The following is a 16604-nucleotide window of genomic DNA, read 5'->3' as shown; positions in this document are numbered from 1 at the left end:
CTGGATGAAAGTCATGGGGTGTGTTTTGGCATGTATCGAGTTTAGCACGAAAGTTATTTGCTGCTTATTTTTTTTTGAAGTAGGCTCTCGAGTCGTGGCTTCGCAACTACATATTTGTTATTCTTATACCACCTCATAACACCAAATAGACCAATTAATCGCCAATGCGCAGCTTAACCGACAGCGTTTTTTTTACATGACGCGACCTATAGCATTCACTGTGACCCGCTCCCGTTGAAGAAAGAAAGAAAACGTTTATTTAATGACACATAGCCTCACAAGTACATAATGAAAACAATTTATACACTACTTATATGGTATTAAAAATACACGTTGCTCTTGTCGTGATATCGTGAAACAGATGTATGAATAATACATCTGCCCCTTACCCCACTACGGAGACACGAGACTTCACTTCTTAGCGTAATGATAGTTTGGCCTACTAGCTTTCCGCCCGCGTCTTAGACAGCGTTTTCAAAGAAAAACCCGCATAGTTCCCGTTCCCGTGGGATTTCCTGAAATGAAAATGAATGAATGAATGCAATTTAGCACACATATAGTGGGTAACTTGGATTAACACATAGGATATATATATCCTATGTGTTACCCACTATATATATCCTACTAGCATTCCGCCTGCGGCTTCGCCCGCATTTTCAAAAAAAACCCGCATAGTTCCCGTTCCCGTGGGATTTCCGGGATAAAACCTAGCCTATGTCACTCAGAAATGATGTAGCTTTCCAACAGTGAAAGAATTTTTCAAATCTGCCAAGTAGTTTCGAAGCCTATTCAATTCATACAAACAAACAAACAAAAAATCAAACCTTTCCTCTTTATAATATTTGTATAGATGTATAGATGTGTTAATCCAAGTTACCCACTATATGTGTGCTAAATTTCATTGTAATCGGTTCAGTAGTATTTGCGTGAAAGAGTAACAAACACACACATCCTCACAAACTTCGCATTTATAATATTAGTATGATAGCTTTCCTCAATAGATGGGCTATCTAACACAGAAAGAATTTTTCAAATCGAACCAGTAGGTAGTTCCTGATATTAGCGCGTTCAAACAAATAAACTCTTCTGTACATGTGTCTTTCTCGCATGATTCGATTCAAGTATAAGTACGCTATCATTTGTTTAATTTAAACATGACTGCGTGCATTTCGCATACAAATTCACTTCACTATTATTCAATTTAATTGTATATGTGTGTGACATACGCGTGCACTTGACTTTATCATGTTTGTGTACAGGTGGCACTCCGTCAAGCGGGCTATTCCGAAGCGGGAATATCAGAAATCGGGGCAGCCCTATCGCTCCTAGTGAAGCACGGTGTACTGGGGCTGGCCCTACCTCCCGCACTGCCGCACCCGGCACCACTATCCGCAGCGTACTTCCCGCTGTCCGCGCAGGACTCGCCGGCGGTGTTCGGGCCGCTGTCGCAGGTGTCGCTCGGTGAGTGGACACGCTGGCGTGACGTACACGACACTATATATTATACAGATACACACTATACATACCAAGAAGCTTATATCTAATACACTGGAGATTTCAGTATGAAGATTAACTTGCCAAGTTAGGTGTGAAAGGGATAAAAAACATACAGGCGTCATTCAACGTCATATTTTCTTGTTACAAGTTAATGGTCATAGTGCAATCTCCAGTGTATTAGATATAAGCTTCTTGATACATACTATACACACACATGCTGAGTGACACTACAATGGGGAGGTGGTCTCGCTGACATGACGCACACAACATATTAACACTACAATAATATACAAGGGTGAGATGGTCTCGCTGACATGACGTACACAACGCATACTACACATAATATCATGAGCGATGTGATCTCGCTGACAGGACGAACACAGATCACAGTGCACTCACATTGATACCCTGATGGTACAAATATATATACACATACACATATAGCTCCTAATATTCGCACCTCGGTAATGCAACGCACTTTATACAGTTACACAAAATAAACTACTGGCCTCGCTGCCATAACGCACTCCTCATTCACACTGCACATTCAAATTACCGACAATTTTTATCAATTTATTTCGTTTGATCACACCTCTTAAACAAAATAAAACTTTAATTTGACACACAATAACAACGTATGTTGTTATTATGTGTTATAAGTAATATAATACAGCAAATATGGCCGCCTTCACTCTTTAACATCAACACTTTACTTACACTTAAATTTTACACATACACTACTCACTTTTAATTAAGTATATCTCATATTATAATTTAAATCTTGTTTACAAATATATTTTTTTTAATTACATTAGAACCATTCCATAAGTTTATTTTTTAATGATAATTATTATATTTTAATTGGATTTATTTGTCACTTTATTCATCATAGCTTAACATTAACTCCCTATGTGTCATGGACTGTAAAATTATGTAGACATAGATTTTGTTTTTTTGCCATAGCAATGGATTTCAGAGAACTGGGTTCATGGGTTCGATTCCCTGCTATTGTGGTACATTAAGTACCATTACGTGTGTAACTAAAAAGTTAAATAGTGTTTTGAGTTTTCTGGGAACTTTCAAATGTTCCTATTTTTTATTTTCAAAAAAAAATTAAACATAAAAATTGGTCCAAGTGTTCTTGATTTATAGAATTATGATGATGTAACAGACTTTATTAAAAATTATGATTTTTTTTTATGCATGTCCATGGCACTTAGGCAATAACTTGGCGTTTTGAAAGGAATTAATATTCGAAATGGACACTTTTTTTATTTATAAAAAGTTTAAATTACTGCCGCAAATATACAGTTATGTATATCATTGCTTTAAATCTGTCAGTCGTCTTTCATTTGAATTGAAGTATTATTTTTGCAATGGTTTCGAGTATTACGCTTCCTTTTGAGATCCAAGTTGTCCACATTCCCTTGTTGAGCCGTAACACAGCGCTACCAGGATTCCTTAGCGAATCCCTGTTCATGACTAAATTCTCGACTCGAAATTATCTTTTGGGTTCTGCTAATGGACATTATGTTGCGATCTATTTCTGTTCCTCATTAGCTCTCACCGTAGATGTCATTAACACGCAAGCACTTAATATTGTTGTTTATTATTTTGTTTTTTACTTTTCGACGAGTGCATTAGCATTGCCCAATTCTAAATTGTGTGACCGTTGTACATTTGATATTGCAAATATTTTGGGCATATTTGATGGTTTGGAGCTAAAAAATGGGGAGTTTCGCTGTGTTGATTACCATCAAACATGGCCGGACACGGTCCGAGCGACGCTCCGGGGCACAAACAATTGGCTGGCGCGGTCGGGGCGGGGGGCGGGGGGGGTCCGAGCGCTGTGGGCCGGTGGGCGGGGGGCTTCGCGCTAACCGTGCTCTCTGTCGCAACAGCGCGAAACGTTCTAATGTAAACGGCGCGGCGGAGCGTGGCGGGGGGCGGGGGGGTGGAGGGGAGCGGGGAGTGCAGGAGGGGGGGTGCAGAGGTTAGAGCGTCTCGCGAGTAATGCGCTTGCCCGTAGCGGTGGCGCCGATCTCGCTGTCGGGCGGCGTGGGCGGGGTGGGCGGGGTGGGGGCGGGCGGCTTCCCGTCCGCGTCGCTGCTGCCGCTGTCCAAGAGCCCCACGCCGGCGGACGCGGGCGGCAAGGACTCGAAGAACGTCGAGATCGCTGAGGTCATTGTCGGCGCTATATTGGGTGAGTCGACTGATGGATTGACAAAGATATTGTGTGTTAAGAAGAAGTTTATGTACTAGGTTAATGCAGAAGGTAACAGTTTTATAATCTGTAATAAGATGATAAAACTTACCTACAATTATATCAGTAACATGATCTTATTTAAAATTGAATAAAAAATGTTTTTAAACGCATATTTTTATACTGATATGCAATGATTAAATTATACGGTCTATTAAAAACATTACTACTCTCAAATTAACGCTATTAATTAAACTGAATATACTAAGCTAAAATACTCGATTATAACTTTAAATCTATAAGACCAGACTTCATTGATAAATGATTGCAAGATTCTTAGTCCAATAACATTTGTCCTTATAAACTGTTCACATTCCAGGCCCCGGAGGGCGCAGTCTCGTGGAGATCCAACAAATGTCGGGCGCGAACATCCAGATCAGCAAGAAGGGCACATTCGCGCCGGGCACGCGCAACCGCATCGTCACCATCAGCGGCTCCCATCAAGCCATATCCTCCGCGCACTTCCTCATCGAGCAGAAGATCCAGGAGGAGGAGCTCAAGCGCACGCGCCACAACGCCATCTCCACGCTCATGCAGTAGTGCGGGGGGGAGGGGGGGACACGCGCACGCGGACCGCAAGGGGGGGGGGGGAATTGTGAGGGGGGAGCTGCCAGGGGAAAGGGGAAGAACTACTGATAACATAGCTAAAGGGGAGGTTTTGCAGTACTAGGAGAATAGTTGGGTAAAAGCTCTTTGTTGACATTGGCAGGATTGCTTATCTTGAAGTTAAGGAAAGGGAAGGGGTGTCTTAGTGTTGGCAGGATTTCTGATGTAGTTGAAAGTTCAGGAAAAGTGCAGTGGTAATGTCAATACATACGACTGAACTTTTTCTGACCTTGCACCATAATAGAGATATTCAAAGACACGTTTTTTCGGACTGCTGATCAGATTAATTGGTTAGAAAACAGTAATGAGCCAGTCAGGTTACTGCAGTTCCACTGTATATTGCAGTACCATCGACCTAGGGGAAGTTCGTGATAGGGATAAGTCATAATACCGTGTTAAGGCGAAGTTGGATAGATTTTAAAGGTGGACCGTGTTAAGGTGTCCCATTTTAAGGTACAGAAGTGGTACCAGATTAGGGAAAGTTTCAGGATAAGGTTGTAAGGGGAAAGTGAAGTAAAGTATAGAAATGGGATAATGCTAAGTGAAAGTTCCGTTTTGGAACTATGTGACTTGTTGAGGACTGGTACTTGTTTCTCGTTAAGTAATACCGTATTGATAATTATGGAAATAAACCCAAATAAGAAATTATAAAAAAGGCATAATATATATTAATTGAGAGCGATGTTAAGGCTAAAAATAATGGGAAGTTCCAAGAATAAATTCGTGTTAAAAGAACTCACGAATTGTGTGGGTAAAAATAAGTTGTAAATACAAGTAAGGTGGTTTCGTGTTAAGGCTCAGAACTGGGACCTGCTTAAGGGGAAGCGATAGGTTAATGGAAATTGGATTTAAGGGACAGCCACCCCCTCACACGGGACCTCACCCTTAAATAAATTAAAGCAGGGGGATAATGTCGTGTGCAATATTGTTTGATTGCTACAGGTCTGTTGTTTGTTAAATTTTAAATGTACAATATTAATATATCTTTGGATTCATAAATACGGAATAATATGCAATATAATTAAATTGTTGTGATGTTATTGTAAAATGCAAATATTATTTAAACAAAGGTTCTTAAATCCGTTTGTTAAATTGACAGAAATAAATATTGAGATAATTAAATTTTCAATTTACTGAAGTTATTATGAGTCCGTATTTATGGAAATGAATATTTATCAAGTAATAATGAATGTGCAATATGTAGAAATGTTGAATCGATAAATCTAATTGTTTGTTATGTCATTGAAATGTAATAATGTTATAAATTATATTCTTGCCCCATGCCGCGACTGTTTCTTAAACGACACTTTTTTTAAAACGTTGACTTTATTAAGTTTCGTTTAAGAATCAGTCGGGTAATAAATCTAATTATTATGTAAATAAAATATGAATGCGTACAATTGCGGCACTGTTTATTGTAAACTACCGTCATCTGTTATAATATTGTTTTTGTTTAAAAATTGCACTTAGATATTATAATGTGAGCATAAAATTAATGTGAACGCTGTCTAGTTTTAGATATTGTTGAAGTGTGTATGACCTGTCGCGTGCGCGTGCGTTAGCGTGTAGGGGGGAGGGGGGGGTTTAGGGATGGGGAGGGGGGTAAGGGGGGGTTAGCTCCACAACGCCGTTCTAGTCACGCTGAGCCAGCCGAGTGGCGCAAGTTACCTGACTCTAGTTTATCGTTTACACTTACCGACTTTCACGCAGCTCTCGATGCGACCCGGGCGCGATGCGATGCGATATTGTGTCGTGTCGACGATTTTTGTGCTTTTTTTTTCTTTGTCTCTTTAGATACCTAATTTGACAATACAGATAATATAAAATAAATGAAAATTGCCGAAGCCCCGTCCGTCGCGCTCGGCCCGCATCGACATATATTTACACATAGATATAATAGATTTATGTATACTGATTTTACGCATGTACTATAATATTTTAGTGTTGAAAGTTTGCTATATTTTATGTTTTAAAGTGTCCGCATAGCGGGCGTATTGTTGACGAGTTGACATTGTGATATCTCCCATTGCCGCGCCGGTCCAGGGGTCGCCAACCCCTCTATTGGCGCGGTTATCACTTATAATTCCTATTCCATGCACATTTTTATATTTTTAAATCGTTCGTTCGTTCACTTTCGGAGTTTTTCATTGTAAATGTTACCATTGATAAGTTATATTTTGTTAATATATTCGACGGTAGTCGGAGACGACTCTCCGCGCGGGACTAGATACGTCGCGTATTTATAGTTTAACCAAAGTTGGTAATTTTAATTTCTTCGACGTTAATGAAAAATATTAATTAATAGATACATAATATTATATATTTAAATTAATGTGCAATGCAATAATATAATTGTCGACGTTTAATATTATTATTAATAATTAATGGTTATTATTTTTTACACATTGACGGAACGCGTGATGAATCTAACTGAATTTTCATTCCGAACTCGCGGTTCAAAGATCTTTATTTTTTTATATGTTTATAATTAATATCGATTTCGTTTTTATTTTTATTTTATTTTTTAATTTTCGTCGCTTAGTGAGCGCAGTCTCGTCGGTCTAAATTGTCTTAAAGTAAGTACAATATATAACAAATTCATGTCCAATAATAGTAGATGAATATATTTAAAGGTTTTAATGCAGATTTCTATATATTCGAAGAGGACAATATTGAAATATTATTTACAGTTAATGAGGTGTTATTTTAGGGCGGTCAGCCGAGGCCTGTCTCCGTAGATAAACAATAATAAGCTGTGATTGCGCGTCGACTTTGTCAAGGTACTCGGTGTGTGCGACCGCGGGGGGGGAGGGGGTTAGGGGGGTCACCGGGGGGGTAGGGGGGGTCACGTAGTTAAGTCGTTCGTTTACCTCACAAGTGCCATCGCTAGTACAGAGCTCTAAGAGTTAGCGTTACCCGCGACACCGGCCGCGCATAATAAGATGGTATATAAGTACAAAATATATGAAAGTGTAAACCGTTTATATACGAATCGGCAGATGTTATTCTACTATAGTGTTTAAGGAAAGGAATTGAGAGTATATCTCTGATCTAATTCAATATTTTAATCGAATCGCAGCCGCGACTCTTCCGATATAATTATAATCGATATGTTGTAAGTTGAACTGTCCAACGACATTCGAGAACTATTGTTATATACGTGTGTTATGTAGGTACCGAGCGCCGTAGTTGCATTCTAATACTTAGTTTAGGTATCGTAATATAGGTAATGCTGTTCGTTCTAATCTGGTGTTTCGATTTTTCTCATCTCTACTGTACTTTTAACTTAATTGGGGGTAGTTGTGGATAACTTGTCAATTATATTGGTTACGCATGGTCGCGACCCTTTCCGCCGTTTCGAACCTTTAACCGATTTTACTTTAAAATTGACGTTATGAATCCTATTGTTTTATCCGATTTGAGTTGTAACGTGTCGTTTGATTTAAAAGCAAGTCAGGGCCAAGTCGCGATCGTGCCGGACCCGTAGGGCGCTGGCGAGAGCCTCGCACCGCGTTTGCCTGAAGTCGATTCTACAAGCTCAATTTACTTCGTTTAGATATACTTGTAAGATTACGTCAATTATTCGAAAACCTAACATTACGAAACCGCTAATTCGTTCGATATTCCGCAAGTGGCATGATCCGAGGGCTTCACAATCGGGGTCTTAGTGAAATAGTTGGCGGTGTGTCGCAAGTTGTCGCGTTCCGGACGCGTTGCCGAACTCCTTCTGAACTCTTCTCTCTTCTCGTCGACTCGCTCTTTGCCTGGTTCCGCCGACGCAACCGGCGCACATTCCATCTTCCGTCTCGTACATCGAAATCGCAGCCTATCCTCGTTAATAGTTATAGTGGTCACTGTCAAGGTTTGTGCCGTCTCGTAGGTTCTCTAGAGTCACCCGCGATAGCGTTAGACGTCGTCTTCGTAAATAACGTTTCGACATTTTGCGTAGTTAGTTATCGGAAAATGTATAAATATTATTAAACTCAGAAATGTTGTTGTTATAAAATTGTTACAATATTTGAGAGTATATAATTAATGATCGATTCTTAGGGCGGTATCTGAAAATTTTATCGTGTGGAGAGATAATAAATAATAGCGGGACGTCTCGGCGTCGCAATACAAGGGTTAAACTGTTTCTGTGATACTGACTTCGCGCCTCGTGCCGTAGCTCATAGCCGCACCGCATCCGACTTTCCACCTCTCTCTCTCTCTAGGGCTAGAAGTATCTCGGTAGCTTGCGACTTTTCCATTTTATCACACTCGACGTGTGTCCTCTGTAGCGTATTAGGTAGAATGGTCCCGATACGGGCTCTTTTGAGCTCGATAGCACGTGATGTCGCCATAATATTCCGTGATAAGTACTTTCCGGCAAGTTTAATCTTCTAGTGTGAGTTAAGACATCATGGCAGCCGAGTCTCGATTCGTCGAGTGTTTCCAGCAATATAAGGATATGCGATCGAACATTTGTCTAGACAGGTTGTGCCCCATATATAGTAGCGTTAGTTAGTTTTATCGAGCGTTACCAAATCTCTCCCTCGTTTTTAATCCGCACCCCGCACCCCGCACCCTTAGGACCGCCGTTACGGTTAGGATATTCGATGTTATAGGCTAAGGTAGCTAGTTATCATTCTTCATAATAAATTATACCGTAGTAGGCGTATTGAGCCGGGACGGGTGGCATTACGGCGGCTCTCCGGCCGGCGCTGTTCAGCCGCGGCCGGCCGGAACTCCGCGCTCCGCGTTTTTCATCCCCCTTTTAATTTTAATAGCTAAATGTTGTTGAATTTGTTGATAGAGTGGTTTATCGTAATTAATATATAAGTAGCGATAGTTGGGTATAGGAAGGCAGCCGTCGGGTGCGCTAGGCTAGTGAGGTTCGATACTGTGTATAGGAATTTGGCTGTGTACGAACTCAACATTATGACGTCATTGCAGCACCGCTCGCCGTCGACGCGATTCGCCCGCGGCCTCGCGACGTTCGCGACTTTTCTGTATATAATTGCATAACATTTTCATTTGCGTCTCCTTGCTCATTGTCATCAATTTATTAAAGACTGAGGAATCAACTCTCGCGTCATCGTCACGAACGCGTCCCGATCGGGAGCTTCGCCCCCGCGGAGCCGTAGCGCGCGCCGCACGTTGTGAGTTTATCGGCTAATCTTAAATTAATTTATAAATTATATTGTAAGTGACACGTTTCGAATGTTTCCATTGAATTACGCGTACCTGTCACAACTTGCCGCGGGCGGTATCGTCTCTCGCGAGGGCGGAGTCATTGTAATATATTAATTGTTTAATTGTCATTAAAATTATATCGTTTCATGCGGCGTGGGCCGCGATCAAACGCCGCGAGCGAATCGCGCGGTACTCTCGCTCGCACAGCCGGACGGGCGACCGCTGCGTCCGCGCAAATCCAATCCTTGCTCACGTGAGCTAGTCCTTCGAGCCGGATTCTAAACGAAAATATACTAATTTCAAATATTTTCAAAATATTTAGTTTTCTCATAAACAATCCCGTAAACGACTTTGCAGTTTTGAATATAGTGTGATAGAGCACCGAAATGTGAGAGATAGGTTGCTCGGACGCAGCGAGGGAGCGTACCAAGAGCGAGCGCCGTTCAGTCGTTGTCTCATCAACCTTTACACATGTTGAGATTGATATGTTAAACTAATTCTATTGAATTGTACTTGTTGCGTATTATAAGTATGTATAGTGAGCGGCCGCGCGCCGCTCGACGTTGTGTATATGATGTGTTAATATCATTGTTTGCGGAAAACTTTCAGTGAAGGAATTATAATATTTTTATTGCATATTATTAATTTTTTTGTTATCTTGGTTTAGAAACGGGTCTGCAAATGTTACGAGATAGTTAAGTTTCGAATGCAATGTTTTGAATTTTAAATTCGCTATTATAGTCAAAGTTACATAATTTAGTTGTATTCTGATAATTTTATTGTTTTGCGATGTTGATAAGAGGTCAATGAAGGTTACAATGTCTTAGTGTTAAAGCTGGAAACCAATTTAAGGGTACCTTGAACATTGTCTATAATTATTATATTAACATTAAATAAATGCAAAAGAAATGTAATCTTGTTTTAATTATTACCCCTTCAATCATTTAGTTTTAAGACGAAGTACCATACATATAACAAAGGATTTTAAAGGATTAAAAAACACATCCATATACATATTATCATACTACATCAATTGAAAAAGTTACCTACGACAGAACAATTAATTATCATAACCTCATACCTACATTAAACCAAAACACAACTTGTGACATTTTGTAACATGGTATGGGCCTGTCTAAGTAGATACTCAGAATAGCGATAATGCTATCCTTTGTGCAATCACAGAATATAAAGCAATATCACAGACCCACAATTCCAAAATAATTATTAGAATAGTACACAAGTTTTTAAGTTCATTTGTAGAATAAATAAAGAATGCCTTACCTTGAAAGGACGAAACAAGCTGTAGTAGACGTTTCATACATATTTATCTGTAATATATTACATATTTCTTTTTTTTATCGTTATTGCTTTTATGCAGAATATCGATCTCTAAATTTGGAGCTAACAGACACATATTACATAAATCATAATATCGTGAAATCGCTGTAACGACTTAAAAGAGAGACAAACAAACAAACTTCACACATTAATGTTACTTATAGAATTGAGGATTCAGAAGAGAATATGAAATAGCATCTATTAAAATCCTCAGTTTACCTATCTATACAAATATTATAAAGAGGAAAGGTTTGATTTTTTGTTTGTTTGTTTGTATGAATTGAATAGGCTCCGAAACTACTTGGCAGATTTGAAAAATTCTTTCACTGTTGGAAAGCTACATCATTTCTGAGTGACATAGGCTAGGTTTTATCCCGGAAATCCCACGGGAACGGGAACTATGCGGGTTTTTTTTTTGAAAACGCGGGCGAAGCCGCAGGCGGAATGCTAGTTACAAATAAAATACGCAGATAGGTACTGTACAATCTTGGTATGGAAACGTGATCCAGATTTTATGACCATGAGGTTTATATTTCTTTAGTATCAAGTATCCTGCCCACCAGAGACTAAAGAGCAGTAACAGCCCTTTTGTGATTTTTCGTTTTATTAGTGATTCTGAAAGCGGGTTTCTTAAGCTTTCTATTGAATTAACTTACTTATTTCTAAGACTATAAGAATGGTTTTTATTTAACAGTTTTCACTTACTGCAAACGAAAAAAATTAACAATTTGGCGTGATTTCCCAACTAAAATACAGTATAAATTATACTGCAGATTAAATTTTAAGGTTTCATAACTAAAATGCAGTAAGCAATATAATTTTACAGTTCTTTAGATAGTTTTATATTTCTGGAAAAAAATTAAAAAAAAAATTAATACGCAGTAAAATTTACCGCCATACAAGCTATTTTTACTGCAAATTAAGAAAATACAATTTATTGTCACGAACTCCCAACTAAAATGCAGTAAAATCAAAGCTTGTCGCATTTTAGTTGTGAATACTTAACATTCTTTTATCATTATAAACTGACTAACACGCAGTAAAATACAGCATTACTGCAGATTAGTTTGGATAGCATAATGACACAGATATGATGATTCCTAGCTAAAGTGCAGTTAATGTTTTAAATACTGCAACTGTGAACTAGCTATTTTTCTTACTGCACTAGTAAATTGAACACTTTTTTCTTAAAAAACTAACTAAAATGCAGTATTTTTTTGACCTTACTGCATGTTAGTTGGGTTTCTTGACAAAATAACTGATCCAAACGCAGTAATAGGGCTTTTTGCTGCATTTTACTAAGTTTAAAATGGTATTTTTTACAAAAAAGGCTATGCAGTAATAGGCACCAAAAAGAATAAATGGCCATAATAAATTCAGTTATTAAGATATATTTTTTTTTATTGCTTTAACGTGTGAACCTATGCCTTTACAACGTTTCTGCATTCAAATTTTTTTGCTTATCATTCTGTTGATTTTTTAAAATCAATTCTTAACTTTAAATGCGTTTTACTCGAAATCGTGATTTTGCTGTTACTGCACTTTAGTGTATGGTGGGCAGTATCATAAACCACGACAAAAGATACAAGCATCTTCAATAGCCAAATTATTCTTACCTACTAGTATAATGAATTATAAAGTTCGTTAATATTAATGGATGTTTGTTCCTCTTCATGCGATAACCACTGAACGGATTTTGATTTTACTTGTCAGTGATGTACCTTATGCACCAAAAAGAGTGCAGAGAGATAGAGAGAGATGTGCTATGCTTACCTTTCTGTAGATGCGTTTGTTATCTAATAATAATTATATTCACTGATGCTGGATGCATATAGCATATGTAGCATTGGTGGAAACGAATTCAACTAAGTGTTACTAACTTGTGTGCCTTTGCTACATAGTTTAGCATCAGAAGAAACGGTCACAGTTTCACAGCACAGCTGTTACATTTTCGTAGCATAGCTGCATAGCACATCTCTCGTGGAGCATCCGTAAACCTACTTACATATATAAAAATACATGCTTTGCCCGCAGGCCACCACGTGGTTAGTGTGACGAAATAACGTGAGGGTAATAAAAAACTGCATTTTTTTAAATAATTTATTTCATTCAGTTTGTACGACAGATATTGGACGGAGTTATACCTAATTAAAAAAAATAAGTAAAAAATAAAAAGGAATGTCAAGTAATTTTCTTGTAAGATACATTTTAGTCATAACTCATAGATGCCTTAAAATATAATAAAATCTTAAAATTAATTGTGAAACATGTAAACAATTGTATAAAAACTTAGTCTCATGATTGGAAGCAATTTTTTGTAAAAAAAGGGTAGAAAGGGGAGATTCTAAAGGGCTATTAAACTATAATTACAATACAAAGTTTACAAATGTATTTTGTCTGTTCTACATCTTAACCATATTATAGAACCTATGTAATAAAATATGTAATCCATATTTATCTATGTTATCTTGAACACAAAACTAATATTAATCATATAATAACATATATGTAATTGAGTTCATTCTACTAACAAAACTGCCCATTAAGTACATTCAAATAATACTACATTTATAGACTAATAATATTAAACTATGCAATATTTAGATAATAATTGTTAGATCATGTTTGAATACATCAATTATCTGATTTACGTGGCAAATAAGAATACTATTCATTATTGTATTAATACAGATAAATGTACCATTTTATACATTTAAAAATACAAGCTACATATAGTAGTTTTTGTGAGCTAGTAAGTCTTAACATCAAAGATTTATTTATATTTCCTCTATATACAAGCCAAGTTAGATATATTATGATAATTCTTTGGGTTAATCTGGTATAATACATATAATAATATAATCACTATATGAAAATGTATACATACTTATTATATTAAAAAAATAGTAAATTAATGATTCCATAATAAGTGTAAAAGAGAATTGTCAAAAAATTGGTCTAGCCATACACAAATACTTATACAAAATCAATAAAATCACAATACTGTCAGATCTTACAAAATCACAACTCAAAATATAAAAATACGTCAATATCCAGCTTATAACTATTGTGTCATATTAGGTTACAGAAAATGTTTGGTTGTGTTTATTTGGCTAACAGGCCAGTACACACTTCAGGTAGCCTGAAATGTGGATAGAGGCCTTCTGCTATGAAATCATCTCATATTCTGGTACATGAGGTTCATAGTTAAATCCATTATAGTGAGTGAAACTCAAGCTCCTCGTGCCAGGCCCATCGGTGAACGGCACCAGCTCACTATGCAAGCTGGAAAATGTTGGTCGCTCATCAGGATCCACTTGCCAACATTGTAAACATAACTGGAATAACTCGTCTCCGACATACGATGGCTGCGTTGGTCTCATGCCTCTCAGCACACGAACGGCTACATCATTATTAGCGACGTGATGGTACGGGGTCGCGCCCAGTGTAAATATCTCCCACATCAAGATGCCAAATGACCAGACGTCTGCTTTAGGAATGAAACGGGTCTGTCGCAACATTTCGTGAGACGTCCAGCGCGTGTAGTCGGGCGACGAGTGCAGTGGACGCATGTGGGACAAACCGAACCCAGACACCTTCACCACCCCGTTAGCAGCCATCCCAATGTTACGGCAACTCAGCTTCTTATGCACTATTTTCTTACTGTGCAAATACTCCATTCCGTTAGCAACAGCCGCACAAATTTGCAGAAGTCTATTCTCAGACAGGAGACAAAATTTATTGTTTTGGAGATCTCTGTGCCGGCTGTGCAGCAACATGTCTTTCAAGTAAGCTTTAATGTCTGGGAGCACTACAAATAGTGTGGTATTGGTTTCACAAATACCCATCAAGGCAATTACATTTTCACATTCCGTTGACTTTATCAGTAAATCAAGTTCTTGTAGCATCAGCTTTTTGTCAGATTTATCCAACTCTCTGTCAGATATTACTTGGATGATCCCAAAAGTCGTTTTGCCCTGATGTTGCACAGAGCCTCTCATAAATTTGCCATAGCTACCAAGGCAAACAACATTTGATATATCAATATCAATTATGTTTCTCGGTATATTCCAAAGGTTTCTCTTTAGATTGCTATAATAGTCCACTTTATCTTCTTCATCTATAAGAAAGCCAGAGTTCTCTATTTCCAAACAGGGTTCACTGAGGCTCAGAGGCATGGACTGGGAGCCCCTTTGTAAGCGAGCAAACTGAATTCTCTTTCTTAAAATTATGAGGAGGCCTAATCCAATCAATAGTAGGACAACTCCAATTGCAATCCCAGCTCCTAAAGCTACTACCAATGGTGAGACTACTTCTGGCTCATTGATATTCAAAATAATTGTTTTTGTCGACTCGGCATATCTTACTTTCTTTACATGATTTCTTTCACTTACAATACCTAAGGAGACCTCAATTTCATTAGTGAGAGGCAAAGGAGCGTTGTAGAAACCATTGTAGGTAGTTCTATCTCCGATTACAAAGTCATTCTTAATATCATCAGGGTCTAGTTCAGCTGTGATGTAGTAGGTTAAGCCATGTTCTTGTGCATATGAATAGTTTCCCAGCTTTTCAGTTATTATGCCTTGTTGATACAGTTCAATGGATACTATGATTCTGTACATAGAGACAGGCCCATTTACATTTCTTGCTTCCGGAACATGTACTAACATTTCATCCCCACGTCTTTGTATTACTTTGATATCTGGAGGGCTGGGATCTGGTGTACCGATCAAAGTTTCAGTCTGTACGGTCACATTTGCTCCAATCTCTTCAAAATTCATAGCTGCTACGCTTATATTGTAAACAGAACCAGGTTGTAAGTTGGGAAGTTCACTTTTCAGAGTAGTATTTTGTACACGCCATTCTAAAGGTTGTATGTTGAAATCAGCATAAGTTTCAATTATAATGGCTCGTATTACATAACCAGTTATTTGGCTATAGGCTTGAGGAGGTGTCCACTGCACTCTCACTGTGGACTCAGTAATATTCGACACCTCTAATGACATAGGTGGCCCAGGAATAATTACTTCCGTATCATAGATGCTTGCTACATTTTCTCCACCACAATGTTGCGTTTCGTTTTTAGGGCATGGCGTGTTACAGGCGTCTAAATCGATTTTGAACTGACCTGGGGAGTTCCCACAGAAGCATGTTGATTCGTTCCCGATGAGTGCATATTTGTAAAAAACTTGTTCACACGCGGAAATGCAGACATCGACCGATTGCCCGGTGTGTGTATTGAGGACGTCGTCGGATAGTTTGTAGCAGCCGATATAGTCACCGCGGTCCGCAAAAGCATCTTTGAAGCATAGAATTACTATAATTGCAGTCAGCAAATGTAGCCGCTCCATTGTTTAGTATGCGATTTGATATTGAGTCATACAATACCAAATTATGTATTTGACGATTCCATATTGCGTATACACAAATTTTAAGAAGGTGCACAAATATGAATTGTTGTTTTAGCTAAAATGACTTTGTGACCGGTACACGGGATTGTTTAATCGATGAGTAACAAATATGCAGATATGCAGAAAGCAGAACAATCGTTAACGCAGTACGCACCCTTTCAAGTTTATTGACATTCTTGGATTGCGTTTGACAATTTAATGACATTTAATTTTGTTGATGTTCATAGGCATGTCCATAATTACCTGCGTTACCTATTTGTAAATCATTTTATTTAAAAATAAATAATAAAAAATAGGAACAATTGAGCAAT

General features: G+C 38.1%; 2 protein-coding genes across 4 annotated transcripts in view; one reads left to right on the top strand and one right to left on the bottom strand.

Moving 5' to 3' along the window:
• ps (RNA-binding protein Nova-1-like protein passilla) overlaps positions 1–5260 on the top strand; it is a 64666-nt gene extending 59406 nt beyond the window's left edge. For all 3 annotated transcript variants that reach the window (XM_089706785.1, XM_089706784.1, XM_089706786.1), the window contains 3 exons: positions 1260–1461; positions 3527–3700; positions 4080–5260. In XM_089706785.1, the coding sequence (XP_089562911.1) occupies positions 1260–1461; positions 3527–3700; positions 4080–4300 (597 nt within the window). In that variant the 3' untranslated portion in view covers positions 4301–5260. The remainder of the gene's footprint in view (positions 1–1259; positions 1462–3526; positions 3701–4079) is intronic.
• A 7716-nt stretch (positions 5261–12976) lies between these two features.
• LOC149480752 (putative inactive tyrosine-protein kinase Wsck) lies at positions 12977–16479 on the bottom strand. The gene has a single exon (XM_089707003.1). The coding sequence runs from the start codon at positions 16231–16233 to the stop codon at positions 14050–14052; it is 2184 nt and encodes a 727-aa protein (XP_089563129.1). The 5' UTR covers positions 16234–16479; the 3' UTR covers positions 12977–14049.
• Between the last annotated feature and the right edge of the window lie 125 nt (positions 16480–16604).

The sequence above is a fragment of the Colias philodice genome, chromosome 18 (genome assembly GCF_061535455.1).
Source record: "Colias philodice isolate Cphi_HAF_F1 chromosome 18, ilColPhil1 Martin Lab GWU primary, whole genome shotgun sequence".
In the NCBI taxonomy this organism is placed as follows: Eukaryota; Metazoa; Arthropoda; class Insecta; order Lepidoptera; family Pieridae; genus Colias; species Colias philodice.
Note: the sequence above shows the minus strand (reverse complement) of the source record. Positions and strands in the feature narration are given on the sequence as shown.

Excerpts from the sequence above, each read along its gene's own strand:
- LOC149480752 (XM_089707003.1), bottom strand. The coding sequence starts at position 16,233 with ATGGAGCGGCTACATTTGCTGACTGCAATTATAGTAATTCTATGCTTC.